A 14888-nucleotide genomic window follows, 5' to 3' on the forward strand; every position below is an offset into this window, starting at 1 on the left:
TTTTCTTTTCATTTCCCATCCCATTTCCTCAACTATCTTGACCTTCCGGATGTTCAGCTTGCACGTTCATTTTATTGTATCACAACTGTGCTGTGTAGTAGTACTGCATTAATATTAGAAGTCTCCTATTGGAAAATTTGAGTAACTAATTTATCGACGTACATATTTCTTTATTACAAAAAATATATAGATACATAATTAAAATTAATTCAGCATTCGCATCGAAATTTTAGATCACTTTAATCAACTTCATAGGCTTTCATGATACCGCAGCAAAGATCAATTAACTGCATATATTCGCTTCCGCCTTCCAACAATCGATAACTGCATTCCTATAGATAGAAAATTCAGTAATTAAATTCTTATTAGTTTACTCCATAAATGACCCATAAACTTCTTTATTTTATTACTCATATGCAAAATAAAAATGGTACAGACCGCAAGTTTTTCTCCAATTATCGCCTTCTGTTTGTCAGAGAGTTCGGTGGAATAAACAATTTTGTCATTCAATTGTTCAATAACCTGCAACGTATGTAAAGTAAATAAAAATCGTATGGATATTTAGCATAGAACTAATAAATTTAATTAGTAATATTTATAAACGGAAACTGTCGTGCTTCCAATGCAATGTAAAAATTGAATACCTTAAAAACTGAGACTTAAACTACAAAGGGATGTCACTACGATTATTATTGTTATTGTAAATGATTCAATAATACTCGTGATACTGGATAGTACTGGATAGTACTGGTACATCTAGAGAAAATTATTGACTGATATTTACAGTTATCAAAAATCTATACTCTGCTTTTATGCATATTCCCAACAAGAGAAGTTTTTAATCTTTCTTTTTATCAATTACTAAAATCATCGGTAAGTTTATCTATTTCTGAATTATTCTAAATAAAAAAGTTTTGAAGCAATTTCTCTATGTTCCAAGAAATTCTATACCATAAAAATATTGACGACTGGAATACTCTGTACCATCCATACTGGTAGTAATGACTTTGAGACCATGCAAAAGTGTATTTATTAAGGTTATTGGAGGTTTCTTACGATAAATTAGATAATCACATTGGATTCAATTTTTTTAAATCAAGAAGCTTCCATCTTTGCAATCATACTTGAGTAGGATAAAAATAAAAAAATTACCATGTTCTACACTCACCTGTGATACTGCATAAGCTTCCATCATGTAATTGTCGATGAACATTTCCACTTTGTTGTAATCCTTTGACTGGCACATTTCAATCATTTCATCCAACCATTTATCGGGAATCACCTAGAAGTAATTAAAACAGCTCATTACACATATAGGATGATGCGTTTTCAATGGCTTGAAGGATTAGTGTTTTCTTATAACCCTGTCCTTCACCTTCATACGACATCTGATTTCATTTTGCAATTTAGAAAATTAGAATAGGTACAATCGCAAAAACAGTGCATAACATAACAATATTTTGGACTCATTATTTCAAAGTCAGCTCCTTTGAATACTCAGGTTATGATTACACCAGAACTGTTAAAGGACAGTATAAGGACTGACAGTTTTTCAATATTAATACTATCATTACGGACTAGAGCTGTGTAATTGACCGATTAAATGAAATAGCAATTAATTGAAAGTGCCGATCTGTCAATCAATCTATAAACGAATAATTGATCGTACTGATTGGTCGAAAAAAGGATTAATAAATTGATTGGAGAAATAATTAATCAAAACCCACAATTAATTGATGAATCGTACAACTCTTACAGTCAAATAAAAAAATTTCACATAAGATAACGATGCTAACCCCGGTAACTTCCAGTACATCATCTATTGCAAATTCAGCACCTTTGCCCTTTAGTCTTGATACAGATTGTAAGCATGTTATAGCTCGTCTCATATCTCCACCAGAAGCATCGACTACCTTCATCAATACAGCTTTATCTGCTTTCAAATTTTCCATATTGCAAATTAGTTCTAGGCGCTCAATGATTTTCTCTTGACCCAATGGCTTAAATCTGAATTTCGTGCACCGAGATGTTAACGGCTCTATGATCCGAGAGACGTAGTTACATATTAGGCAAAATCGTGTGCTGCGAGATTCACGTTCCATAGTGCGTCGTAACGCTGCTTGTGCAGCATTAGTCATGCTATCTGCTTCATCAAGAATTATTATCTTATATGGAGGGCATGGTTTACCACTGCAATGTAAAAAGAAATTAGAGATGAGTTATTACAATGCTTTTTTGTTGGATTTTCGTTTGCCAAAAGAATACTTACTAAAATTTTATTAATTAATTGCCTCAGAATAGAATAGTTGTCATACGAAATACTGAAATAACATTACATTTCTTGGGAATGATATTCAAAAAATAAATCTAAGGAAAATGCATTGCATATTTCGATAGATGTATGCTTTATAAAGATAAAAAGTCAATACTTAAAACTTCCAAATATCCTCTCAAGCAAATTTTATGTCCCGTTGTTAATAAGGGCTGTTAAGAATTTTATAACAACTCCTGAGCTCAACTGGGGATATCTTTCCACTAAATTTAACAAATGCTATTTCAAAATATTTCTCAAACCTTTTACTAAATCATCATTGGCAATAGATATTTGTAACTATTCACAGTCTCTATGTTTGCTAATTGCTAGTACTTTGCAGTGTAAATTGTTGATTATATGAAAGAAAGATCTAGGTATGTGCTACACTCATCTCCAATAATGTCAAATTTACCCTATATTACAATATATATTACACTATATCAAATATGTAAAATTGGAGATGTAGAAAATTCTAATCTAGTCAGCAGACACAAATAATCAGTCTGGTAGTTCATTAATCTCAGAAACGTACATGAAGTTGAGACCAGGGGCTACAATTCATGGCCGAACGTATTGAACTTCTGTTAAATTGGTTTATAATACTTATTTTTATAAGGATTGTGTAATGTATGCTAAAATGGTTCAAATAATAATATGGATTTCAAATTCAAAGGTAGATGACATAGAATTAGTTTTTTCACTTACTCGGGTCTTGTGCCACTGGCTGTCAACTGTGCGAAAGTTTTAACTTTGTCTCTGATTACTTGGATGCCACGTTCATCAGAGGCATTTAATTCTAATATCCTATCTTTGTACATGTCCCCAAATAATTGTCTTGCAGCAGCTAATATTGTGCTGGTCTTTCCCGTCCCTGGTGGGCCATAAAACAACAGATTGGGGAAATCGCCACCAACTAGACATTGTTGTAAGACCTTGACTACTTCGCCTTGTTCAACAACATCCTCTACAGTTTTGGGTCTACTGTGGAATTGAGAAAAATGTGCTTAACGTGTCATAATGGAATTGTGACATTGGTCTACACTTTGAACCGCGGCATATTTAGAAACAATTATTTCAACCAATTGTGGCAGTCAAATTTGATAATCTAAGTATACAGCTAAAGTATTTACAGAGGTTCTTACAGTCAGGTCTCTTTTAGTGGGTAATTTATTATGGCGCAATGTCTAAATTAAGCATTTCATGCCAACTGAATGAACGTCTAACCCTTATCATATTGGCTTTTGAACACTACACATAATTTCACCATTTGACACTCTCAAAAAAAAAAATGAAAAGATTTAATAGATAAAGATAAAAGGTACTCAACATCAGTGCAGAAGCCAGATTTCAATCAAGCTGGTTCGATGAAAAATTCAAGTAAATATGATGTAGCTCTTTCAATTTTCCTTGCAAATTATTATGAAACTACATAATTAACCTCAATTTTGGTTTGCAAGATTGAAGAAATTCAAAACTTTCTATGATCCAATGTTTTAACATAATCAAGAATCAGCATAATATGTACCGCAGAGGACTTATATTCAAGAGAAGTTTGAAATATCTATGTATTATAATTATCTAACCAAACTGCTTCAGAAGCAAGTCTCCTCACGAAACTACGTGCTGAAGATTGGGATTTCAGACGTTTTTCTAGTATATTTGTTCAGTAACCAATCCTGAAATTTTTTGCATACGAAGTTGAAAAGTTCAAGTGCAACTCATTCAATAATAACACAGATATCACGTCGTGAAAGAACTCCTTTCAAAATATTTTTTTCGTACTCGACAAATACTCATTACCACGAATAAATAATATTACTTTAGACATACTATTTTTCAACCCATGGTGGTGAAGGTCCTTTACGCTTATCCTTCGAACTCGAACTTGAAGTAGGCTTTCTGTCACCGGGGCCGAGTTTACCTCTTTTCAAAAAACCATGCATTGTGTTCAAAATTATATCGCTTGAACGTTGACTTATAGAAAACCGGCCAATGTATTAACTTCGCGCGTTCATACGTCAGTAAAAAAATTCACGACATGCGCAAGATACGTTTTCCTATATTCATGATACTCGTGAGCATAGACTACAGGAATAACTAAAAACTGCCATAAGCAAAGGGATATCAAAGGGATATTACAAATAGAGACGCCAAGATGCGGCGATCAGCACAAGTAGAAAGTCGTGCTTGAGTCCCTATACAACAGGTCGTGCGAAGAGAAATAGTGAAAATCGATCAATTTTTATTTGCATACACACAAAACTGCTGACATTAATGTTACAATTTTTCATTAATAATTTTCCTCAATTTTATATATTGTTGTCAAATTTGGCTATTAACCCTAGAGGGGTAAGATAATTTTTTTTTATGTACCTCGTTAACGGGGGTAAAAAAATGTCCCAATCTTGTAAATTCCATCTTTCTGGTACAACATATCGTTAAGGGTCCTATACGGTCTCATTTTTTACAATTTTTAATAAAGAATCACGTAGGCCAAAAAATTTTTCGCTCAAGTTCCAAAAAAGTCCTCAAAATTGGTAAGCGAAACACGAAAACTTTAGCCGTTCTTTTGCGGTGAGAAATTTACATTTGCGCGACGTGCCCCCCCCCCCCCCCGCCCCCGTTTCCGGTAAGGCAAATACTAGAGAGTTTAATTTTCCAACAAACAAAATGCAATACATAACTAAATTAAGCAAATATGATAGGACGACTGAGTCATGAGATTCAATCAATCCAGCACTGGATGGCCTCTCGCATTTTCATATTTTCGTTACTAGAGGGCATTGCATGTGGTGTTCCGTCGAGTTATAGGAGATATTTTGTATGTTATGTTATGTTTTATACCTTGGCTGCACTTAGCAGTGAAAATGGTATTGCCGAACCTGCGGACAGGCCGACGGCCGGGTACTGGGTAGTTGTTAAAAATGGCCGACTTCTGAACTTTATTCCTGTATGTCTCCCCCATTACATTAAATAAAAATCAGCATTAATTATCAATTTTGTCAATTGACAACGTTGAGTAACATGCCGCGTGTCAAAGCCTCGCCGAAAAAATGCGTCAAAACGTCCAATACGCACCCGGCAGCCAACACTTGGGTGTTCCTTATGAAAGGTAAATAAAAAAAAAAGAGAATAAATAAATCAAACAACTGGCCAACTGTAGGCTAAAAATTAGCTGCAATCAATTTTTTCACCCGTTTCTTTTCCCAACACCATTATTCTCATGAATTTTTAGTCCTATGCTATTTCTTTTTATACCTGGATCAATACTATCATCGATCAAAGAACGATGCTGGTTGTTATTCTTTATGTAATTACAAAAGACTGCTACTGTCCTTCCACAATTGTTTGACCAGCATCAATTTACTGAACTTACACAAATTCCCTCCAGGAAAAATCTGAGATTACTTATTTTTTCAAATGTAAATGCCCTGTCGTCTAGTTTGTTATGTTTTGAAATGCAATTGAAAGTTCATAATTCGGCTAGAAAACTGGGGCATTGTATGAATTCGGTACCTACTAAAAAATTGTATGAATGAAAATTTTACATTTTCCCAATTCATTTTGTTGTGTCACTCTATTTCATTGATTTGTTTTTTCAGGTGATGGCTTAGAGAATACCGACGGTAGTTCTCCGGATGTAGTTAAACTCAGACACCCAGCCTCCAACCAACCGGCTATGTTTGTATTCAGCCCAGGTGATACCACCGTTCAAGAAGTTTTAACCTTTGACGAGAATAAAAGATCATGGTTCATAGACGACAATGTCAAGTCAGATGGAAAGATGCATTTGTCGACGCCAATTGATCCAATATTCTTGGTTTTACCATATCTAAGGAAGGTAAGTGTTCATGCCAATCATTATTTCATAATTCAAGACTAAACTATGTGATTAATAGGAATAGGTGGAACCTTACGATGAAACTTCACATCACAAATTGATGTACAATTTATATTTCATTTCAGTCACAACAAGTAATGCCTCTTGACCAAATTCTTCGTGATGAAGATTACCCAGGAACATCCCGCCTTGCACGATGTCAAAATCTAAAACTATCTTTGATCGCAGATCGTAAGGGGGACGAGGAACTGCAAGCTTTCAAGTTTAACGAAGACAAAGCAATGGTCTGGCTTCAAAAAAAAGTTGGGCGAGTCGCAGAAATACTTAGGCAGAAAGGTGTACACGTATCCCAAGGAGCTGTTAGTGCTACCTATGTTAAAAGCAACAAACACGAATCTGGCACAGAAGTTGGTGAGAATCTGGATAGGAATTCTCATTTTCTATTGATCAAATTATGGACTCGACATGCAATAACACATTTATATCCCGTGATATATAAATGTTTGATTTTACTAACTTAATCAATAATAACAGTCTCAATTTCTTTCAGAATATCTTAAGTATGCACATGGCATCGTTTCGGAATACCTTGCTGAAGACTTGTCTAAAAAACTAGCCCAACACTTAAGTCTGCCCGATGATCCAGAAAATAAAAAACGAAAGTCAAACAGTCCAAAGGAAAGTAGCGACGATAAGAAAGCTAAAAAAGACACACCAGAGTCAGAGTCTATCCCAAGAAATGGAGCACTAGACTTAACAAAACCTGAAAAGGTATGTACGTATGCTAAATTATAGAAAATTTGAAAATCTCGGGGATTTGTTTTCATATGACAACTTTTTAATAGATCTCACAGAATTAGGTGAAAAATTCATTGTGCAAGCTTTCTAGACACTTTGTTCTTTGCATATAAAAATTTTATATGCATTTAAAACAGAGAAACCTTTTTTCCATTAAACGAAAATTGAAGCCAATACAACCAATTCAAAACTACAACGATGTGACGTCACCCGTGCTAAGGTAAATTTATATATTACAGAATCAGTGAAACTCAATTGCTTGTAACATCCGCAATCATCTTTTTTGACAAAAAACAAAAAATTCCACCATATTGTTTTACATTTCTCTGCTTTATATTCATCTAAAAAATGTATTTTCTTTTTTCCATGCAAAGACCTAATTTCGTACGGCTTTCTAATGATATATCGGTTCATAGTTTATGATGTGACAAGCATGATGAACATTGCTGTCCCAGATTGAATATAAAATAAGTTTTCAATAAACCCAGAAAAAGTGACTTTTATAAGTGAAAATCATTCCTTGTTTGACAATTATTCTGAAGTATAAAGAACTGATTACAAACCCTGACAACATTTAGTTTTTGTAACCTCTCATGCAAAATTTATTTTGTAACTTAAAGACATAAGTGAGCGAACTTAGATTGTAGGGCTGGGGATCAGGTGGCAAATATCTTCGGATACACTAGCTGTGTAAAAAGTATCATGACATGATCATCAAGCAGTCGTTTGTATCATTAACGAAATTTATTTATTGATTTCTTAGACTCTAAACAGAGTTAACAATATCTATTTATGCATTGGAAAGGTTGCTTTAATTCAGGAAATTCTAACCAATTTGTTGAAACAGTATGAAAACTAGTTTTGTTCTCGTTAGCTGGCTTGTTGGAAAACTTGCATCTGAGATCTCATAACTCGTCAAATCTTGTCTTCATTATGTTTCACTGAGGCGACTTGTTTCTTCAGGGGAGGGCATTATCTCACTCAACAATCGATGTTCATAATAAAACAGATTTCAATAACTTTCAGTATTTGTCAAAGATATACATCTTGTATGACAGTAAAAAATTACATTTTCGTAATGAACCTTGAATGAAGAGCAGGAATATTCCAATCCTAAACCATATAAAATTATTTCATAACTGTCTTTATTTTGATAATCATAGCAAATGTTTTTCCTGTTTTCCCTGTACTCTGAATATACATATACTCGTTATAACAAAAAATATACATTTTATACCAGCAATTTAAAGTCAACTTTTCCTTCATTGAAATGCATTGCCAATTGAAATATTATACTTCCACATTAGTAAGCTCAATGGATAATAAATTATGAACACTTACTGGTCAAATGCTTGATGAATTCCTAAAACAAACGTAGGCCTTAGCACTTGTGAAGTAGGAATCAAACAAATGACTCGATCGGGTAGTCTTATATTAATTTTGGTTAGGAAATATAGTTTCGCTATAAATTTACATGAAATGAGCTCACAGTGACAGTGAATTAAAATGTATCAGTTACCAGAGCTAAGTGTCAGATTATTTTAAAAATATCTTTTCAAATATTGTAGCCCCAAAAACCTCTGACCATTTCGAAGAAAGAGATGTCCAGACAGAAGGCAGCAGCTGGTTCAAAGAATATTTCGAGTTTTTTTAAGAAGAAATGAGCGGTGACCAAGTCAACGAATCAATCAATCGCCAGTTGGTTTTCCAAATTTATAAGAGATCTTCAAAATATTCTGAGAAGTCTCTGCGTTCCTATTGGTGTTAAACTTTAGATTTGAATTGGTAAAAATATCTGAAGGAAACTTGAAGGTTAAGCAATGTTCAATTATCTACTTACATTGTTGGAAAAATAGCCCAGAAAACCCCGCAATTGTTAATCTAGAATGGTAATCAATCATCACAATGGATTCATAATATATAATTTGATCTCACCTGTCAAACGTAATTCAAAATCTGCGTCAGTTAACTGTTGCTCAAAAGATTTCAACGAAAATTAGTCATTTATTCCATTAAATGCGTAAGTAAGATTTATTTTATATTAACACATTTCACGATTATCGAATTATATTTTATTATTACTCTTACATAGAGTTTGATTCCTTCGATTTTCTTTTCCTGATACAAAAGTATTCAACATTTGGGATGAATTTCGAATTAATTAAAAATAAAAGATTCAAGACTTAGGGTGTTGATCTGCGAAGATTAATACATCAAGTGAAAAGTAAACACTCGACGTTTTTTGAAGACATTTATCCTGTACTGTTGCAATGTTTAACTTAGAATACGTTAGATATAAAATTCTAGTATTACGCATTTTACGCAATAAGGAGCTAACAAACGAATCCTACAATTGAAACTTGTGTAATACTTAAAATAGAAAAAGAAAAAAAGCGAGTGTTTTTTTGTCTCATATATTTTGTAATATTATAGCCTTTTCATTATTGGTTGGTTAGCTCCTTTTTGCTTCCTATAATATCCTTTATTTTAAAAGACTGTCCGAAAAAGCAATAATTTTTTTCGTAACCAATATTTAAAATTGTCAGAAAATTTCTTCCTCACTAATTGTAATTTTTCAAAGCCAAAGTTGCAAAAGTCATATTAGGGTAATATTGAAATGTTATAATAATCTAGAATATAGCATATTTTACGATTATCATGCAGTTCTATTGAAAAACTCGCAGCTATGTTACACGCAGGAAATCCAAATCAAGAATCGACTTTTGCTACTTTAAATTGAAGTCATTCATCTGGATATCTGAACTGTGTTATATCCAGTATTTATTGCATATTTTTATGATTTCTATTTGTGAATTCGTATCTAGAGTCATGCACTTCATTTTTATTTTCTCAAATACTTGAAAACAGCTACCTTCAATGCTAATTGTCATTTACTGTGGATTTGCATCCTATTAACAATGACATGTGTTTGAGTTCCACCTGATGCATGAAGGATATTAATGTAAATATATGATTGTTTTTAAATTATGTAAACGATATCTGATGGTTACTGTAATTTGAAACAGAAAACCGCTGACACTGAGGTACAGCATATTTGATATCTGTATATGTGGAGTCACATAAATTATCCCATGTGTTTAGTTTGAACAGTATACGAATATTTTGTACTTTATTTTATATATTGCGTCGAATCGACTTTCCCGTTTTGTCATTTTAATGAAAACTACAATTTTATATTTGTCGTACTTAATTAGTGATGAATATTATTGATGATTAGTTGGAGGTGTCGATTGTGATAGCTCTATGAAAAGTTTCGAATTAGAAGTATGTATGAGTCGAAAAGAGTGTATGAGGATAAGTGATAAGTATTTGTTTTTGTCCTGGCTGTACGATGAAATATTATGTCAATATTGTAGATGTAATATAATAATATACATTCAGAAACAGCTATGCTGTATCCCTATCTCTGTCCATGAAAAGCTCATTTACTTTCAAGAAGAACACGTCAAACATATAAAATATGGTTGAAATTATGACTGAATATCTTGTAATCTGACTAAAAAACACATAAAGAAACTTCAGTGACTTGACTCAAATTAATCGATACATTCTTGATCAACATACACGGTTTTTATTTCATGTTAGATATTTTATTAAATATTTATTTAAATTAATCGACACATTCTTGATCAAGATACACGGTTTTTATTTTATGTTAGACATTTTATTAAATATTTACACGTTACAAACAATGAATTACAGGCGTAATTACTTTAATATCATCTCATCTTGAGCCAATTCCGAGAATAGCCTCTCATGTAATCGACATAGGTTCACTCTTCGGCTCTGTAGCTTCAATATCCCTGCATTTGGCATGTTGCAGTTCTCTCCGTACTTCACCAGTAATCGAGTGATGTGATTGTTTCTTCAATAATTCCAGCAGAGCATCCCTCTGTTCCGAACTGACATCACTTTTGTAACGCTGAACAAAAGTTAAAAGTGCTTGATGCCACAGAACAGGCAAGTCTCTTGAGTCTGTGCTAAATCTGAAATTTTATAAGTAACATTTACATTGTTAATCGATTGATTACTGTTACCTTTACATTGGATGTGTTACATATCATTAGTGTCCGAGAATCGTGATCGGGAGCCACACCATTAAAAGTGTAATTTTGACTGATCAAAATAACTAATAAGAATTAGTTATCGCATGTTCATTACACATAGAGAATCAATTTACTTTCCAGACTGACTGATGCAGTTACAAACCAAAAGTGATATTCTACAAGTTTTCATTTCAACCAAAAACACAGAAATTAGAATTGATTATTATTCTCTATATCTATTTCACTGAATTGTCAAATCCGAAAAATAATGGTATATTCTTGTAACAAGAAGAACTAATTATAAATACTAAATTACAAACCTCAGAAAATGAAATACAACAGCATCCACGACGCGATATGGAAGGGCATATTTTTTGTCCAAAAATATTCTCAAAAAAACGCTATTGGCACCCGTGTAATCCATTTCTGCAATTTTTAAAATTGCTGCAGACGAATGTAAAATTGGAATAGAATTTTTGGCAATCACCGAACCAATTATGGTAGCTTCCCTCAGTGTACAAGAACCAGATTCTAAAAGTGGTAATAGTATGCCCTTCATAAAACCACCAGGCTTGAATAAAGCTTTTCTCAATGCTTGATATAGGTGGAAATTCAGCCTTTTATATTCGGCAAGGTCATCCCTGACACGAGGTAATAAAACAAGGTTGAAAAATCTTTGTGCCATTTTCTCTTTCAAATTGGATGCAAAAATTCTAGTTGCCTGATACATGGCAGCAGCAGACCATTTAGGAGGATCTGTAATGTACAATATCTGCTCCCAATTCTTCAAATTTGGCACAATTTTGAAAGCTTTTGGTAATTTTCCACTGCGGTATTTAGCCAGCACATCCCTAACTCCTTCATACATTTGTCGAACCCTTGGATCAAGTTCCTGCATCTGAATGGAACCAGCATCAGAGAATTGTGTATGAATTTCAGTCTTTTTCTCAGTCAACTTGTCCATTATGATATCAGCTAGAGTTCGCATCGGCGCTTTATCTCTGTTCATAAACATTTCCAAAGCCTGTTCATCCTCTTCATTAATTTCTATGTTGTCGTAAAAGTGATTTCCTGTTTCATCTTCACTCGATTCTGCTTCCCCCTCGCTATCATCATTGCCAAGTTTAGTAACAGGTTTTTTTGGAGACTTCGAAGGTCTTTCCATTTCACCCTCCTCCTCCTCCATTTCCATTTGTTGACGCCTGGCTTGTGATAAAATCTTTTGTGAAAGACCAGAGTCGACAAACTGAAATATTCATTTTACTTTAATAACCACTCATTGTCAGGTGAAAATCGTGGTTAAAACAGATACGCATAAAAATCGCCCGAAGTAAATATTTTGAAAATTGAATGATTTTATCTCATGCAATTGCCACAAACATCATGAATGCCTCTTGAAACAGACACTTCCAAGCAACGTGGTCACCACCTATGCGGACACAGGTACAATTTTTAATCGAGCCAGGCCTAGTGTAACAGACAGATCATGCTGGCAAAAACTTGTAAATGGGTTGGCACAGGCTAAAACCACATGGATTGGAGGGGTCCATTTTAAAACACATTGCTGGCATATTAAGTAGAATGAAATGTTAATATTTTGTTGAATCTTAAGAAACCACAATTTGCAGGGTTTTTGTATAGATTATTGAGGTGATACTTTTTAAAGCCACACAGCAAGTTTTTATTTTTCATACTGTTATGTTTTTATTGCACTAGCATCTATCAAGATGTGCACGCAAGGTTGAAAATTAATCAAACAAAATGTCTAAAATTATAACAAAAATTATGCTGTAGAGCTTAAAGATAATTCTTCAATGGGAGATATATTGAATGAAAATGTCAAGAAAACGTTAGATATTTTCAACAAAATTTTTTATGAGGCTGAGGATCGTAATGTTTATGTTACGATGTGTTTATAAAGGCTAAGCCATTGCAGTAAAACATCTTTTATCCGAACTAATTGGGACCGAGCCTAGTTCAGTTAATCAAAAGTTCGAATAACTGGAATGCAATTTTCATCTCAAGATATGATAACATATACAACACAAATTTGAATCTATAAACAGTTTATATTAAATCTCTTTCAAACACCGAACGCTTATTTTATCGGTAGAAGTAATATTACAAGTGGAATAGCGCCGAAAAACGAAAAATCTGCTCAAGTATGTTCAAACATGCGAGGTTCTCATCAAACGGCAGAGAACAACAATGTATATTTTGTGCTAACAATGTTTTTTTGAGTCAATGTTCGGATAATTGAGAGTTTGAAGACCTAAGGTTCAGATAATTGAGATTCTACAGTATTTAGCAATTTTATAGGATCCTTTCAAATGTAGCAAACAATAACAGAACATGCATTCTAAGATATTATTGCAAAGCTGCTTAGACAATGCGGAGAATATATTCATGATCTGTAATTGGTGTAAAATTATTAAACAGTAACAAAAATATAATAATTTGACATTGGTGACATTGACTAAATGGAACATTGAGCAACTAATTATTAACTAGCAACCATAGGATTACCTAAGAGTTGATGTTTCAAAAATTGAGAATGTTTTGCTTCATTACGGTTTACATAATTTGAGATATAAATTCTAAAGTCCGGAAATGTTTTGTAAAATTGCGTCATTAAATTAACGTGACGAACTTCGACCTCATGAAAAACTGGGATAATTTTTGTTCGACTCAATTTCAGAGACTGATATTATGAAAAAACCACTTTTATTTGTGATGAATTACACATACTTCTTCATCTTCATCTTGTCGATGCCTAATTTTTGTCCTGTTCTTCGGCTTAACCACTTTTTCGCTGTTTATCAGTTCTGCTAAGCCAATTTTAACATCCTGACGATCTCGCTTCGAAACCTTTATTTTCTTCGCTTTACCCATTTCACAATGATTATTTTAATTTATTGTCAATGATGAATCGAGAAGTAATCACAGCACGTGGAATAGTGGCTAGAATCACATACATAACCAACACTGAAGCATATGTTCTTAGGGGCGAGGAGTCACCTTAGAGCATGTACTACTGGAGATAGCTTCGCGTGTACAGAAAGTGTAGCGGAGGAGTGACAGAGAGAGGTATATGTCGGCTATCATCTCTGTAACCACCCTCTTAGTATATATGCTCTAACAAGGGAACGCTACACTAATGACATTTTTCATATTTTTCATACTTATGATACTGAGCGGTGAGGACTTGAATAACAATTCCCCAAAGACGTTCGATTTCAAAGTCTATAGTTTTTGAGAAAATCAATTTCGAAATACTACGAGCGTGTTATATACACTAAACGGTCACCATCCGACAACGCAGTCCGTGGCGCACCGGGTAGCGCGCTAGAGCGATATCCGATGTGGCTAACTATATATTTTACTTTTATTAATTTTTCCTTTTCTTTTATACGTTTGCCCACATCATTTACGTGTGGACTTGATTAAATTTATGCTGATTAACAGATACTTCGTAATTTACAATGATAAACGTGGATCCTGCTTTCGCTTACCTGTCGCTTGAAAAGTCGGGCTCACAATTGAAAATGGTAATTCTTAACTAATAATATTTGTGATAGATTTAATTTTTGCACAAAACCTGCCAGCCTTCCCAGTTATTGACCCTGGCCCAATTATTTACCTTTTTTGGTTGCATATGCTTAATCCTCAGTTATAAAATTATTAAAAATAAATTTGTAGTGTCTAACCTTCTAGGAATTGGTTTTAGTCATCGAGAAATTTGCAATGTGTGCCTTCAATTTATAATTTAGAAGAATAAATGGATGAATCATTGGGTCTAGACGTGTCGATAATTGGTACACTTACCTTAGTCAATAAATCATCTTAGTAAAGCTAGTTTTCATATATG

At 33.5% G+C, this 14888-nt stretch overlaps 3 protein-coding genes across 6 annotated transcripts; 1 reads left to right on the plus strand and 2 right to left on the minus strand.

Annotated features, from left to right (window-relative positions):
* Positions 1–149: 149 nt before the first annotated feature.
* On the minus strand, positions 150–4440 carry LOC124217139 (replication factor C subunit 4). The gene is made up of 6 exons (XM_046622457.2): positions 4145–4440; positions 3020–3295; positions 1797–2190; positions 1169–1282; positions 439–522; positions 150–332 (listed from the first exon to the last, which is right to left on the minus strand). The coding sequence occupies exons 1-6, from the start codon at positions 4255–4257 to the stop codon at positions 240–242; spliced, it is 1074 nt and encodes a 357-aa protein (XP_046478413.1). The 5' UTR covers positions 4258–4440; the 3' UTR covers positions 150–239.
* Positions 4441–5162: 722 nt separating this feature from the next.
* On the plus strand, positions 5163–10360 carry LOC124217141 (ribonuclease H2 subunit B). Of its 4 annotated transcripts, none has more exons than XM_046622463.1 (6): positions 5163–5426; positions 5917–6155; positions 6281–6566; positions 6706–6926; positions 7091–7173; positions 8522–10360. In XM_046622463.1, the coding sequence occupies exons 1-6, from the start codon at positions 5339–5341 to the stop codon at positions 8535–8537; spliced, it is 933 nt and encodes a 310-aa protein (XP_046478419.1). In that variant the 5' UTR covers positions 5163–5338; the 3' UTR covers positions 8538–10360. The 4 variants fall into 4 exon arrangements, with proteins under 4 accessions (XP_046478419.1, XP_046478421.1, XP_046478422.1 ...); XM_046622465.2 differs by having other exon boundaries at positions 7124–7173; XM_046622466.2 differs by lacking the exon at positions 8522–10360 and having other exon boundaries at positions 5164–5426; positions 7001–7133.
* On the minus strand, positions 9540–14033 carry bys (Bystin). The gene is made up of 3 exons (XM_046622456.1): positions 13769–14033; positions 11341–12266; positions 9540–10960 (listed from the first exon to the last, which is right to left on the minus strand). The coding sequence occupies exons 1-3, from the start codon at positions 13910–13912 to the stop codon at positions 10729–10731; spliced, it is 1302 nt and encodes a 433-aa protein (XP_046478412.1). The 5' UTR covers positions 13913–14033; the 3' UTR covers positions 9540–10728.
* Between the last annotated feature and the right edge of the window lie 855 nt (positions 14034–14888).

This window comes from Neodiprion pinetum, chromosome 4 (genome assembly GCF_021155775.2).
Source record: "Neodiprion pinetum isolate iyNeoPine1 chromosome 4, iyNeoPine1.2, whole genome shotgun sequence".
Classification (NCBI taxonomy): domain Eukaryota; kingdom Metazoa; phylum Arthropoda; class Insecta; order Hymenoptera; family Diprionidae; genus Neodiprion; species Neodiprion pinetum.

What these genes read in the sequence shown, in the direction of transcription:
- bys (XM_046622456.1), bottom strand. Translation starts at nt 13,912, where the DNA reads ATGGGTAAAGCGAAGAAAATAAAGGTTTCGAAGCGAGATCGTCAGGAT. An exon ending in GACAAGATGAAGATGAAGAA is followed by an intron (nt 12,267 to 13,768) that starts GTATGTGTAATT and finishes TGAATATTTCAG; the next exon opens with TTTGTCGACTCTGGTCTTTC. An exon ending in GTTGTATTTCATTTTCTGAG is followed by an intron (nt 10,961 to 11,340) that starts GTTTGTAATTTA and finishes ATAAAATTTCAG; the next exon opens with ATTTAGCACAGACTCAAGAG.
- LOC124217141 (XM_046622463.1), top strand. Translation starts at nt 5,339, where the DNA reads ATGCCGCGTGTCAAAGCCTCGCCGAAAAAATGCGTCAAAACGTCCAAT. An exon ending in TTGGGTGTTCCTTATGAAAG is followed by an intron (nt 5,427 to 5,916) that starts GTAAATAAAAAA and finishes TTGTTTTTTCAG; the next exon opens with GTGATGGCTTAGAGAATACC. An exon ending in CGAATCTGGCACAGAAGTTG is followed by an intron (nt 6,567 to 6,705) that starts GTGAGAATCTGG and finishes AATTTCTTTCAG; the next exon opens with AATATCTTAAGTATGCACAT.
- LOC124217139 (XM_046622457.2), bottom strand. Translation starts at nt 4,257, where the DNA reads ATGCATGGTTTTTTGAAAAGAGGTAAACTCGGCCCCGGTGACAGAAAG. An exon ending in CCACCATGGGTTGAAAAATA is followed by an intron (nt 3,296 to 4,144) that starts GTATGTCTAAAG and finishes TCAATTCCACAG; the next exon opens with TAGACCCAAAACTGTAGAGG. An exon ending in ATGTACTGGAAGTTACCGGG is followed by an intron (nt 1,283 to 1,796) that starts GTTAGCATCGTT and finishes AATTACTTCTAG; the next exon opens with GTGATTCCCGATAAATGGTT.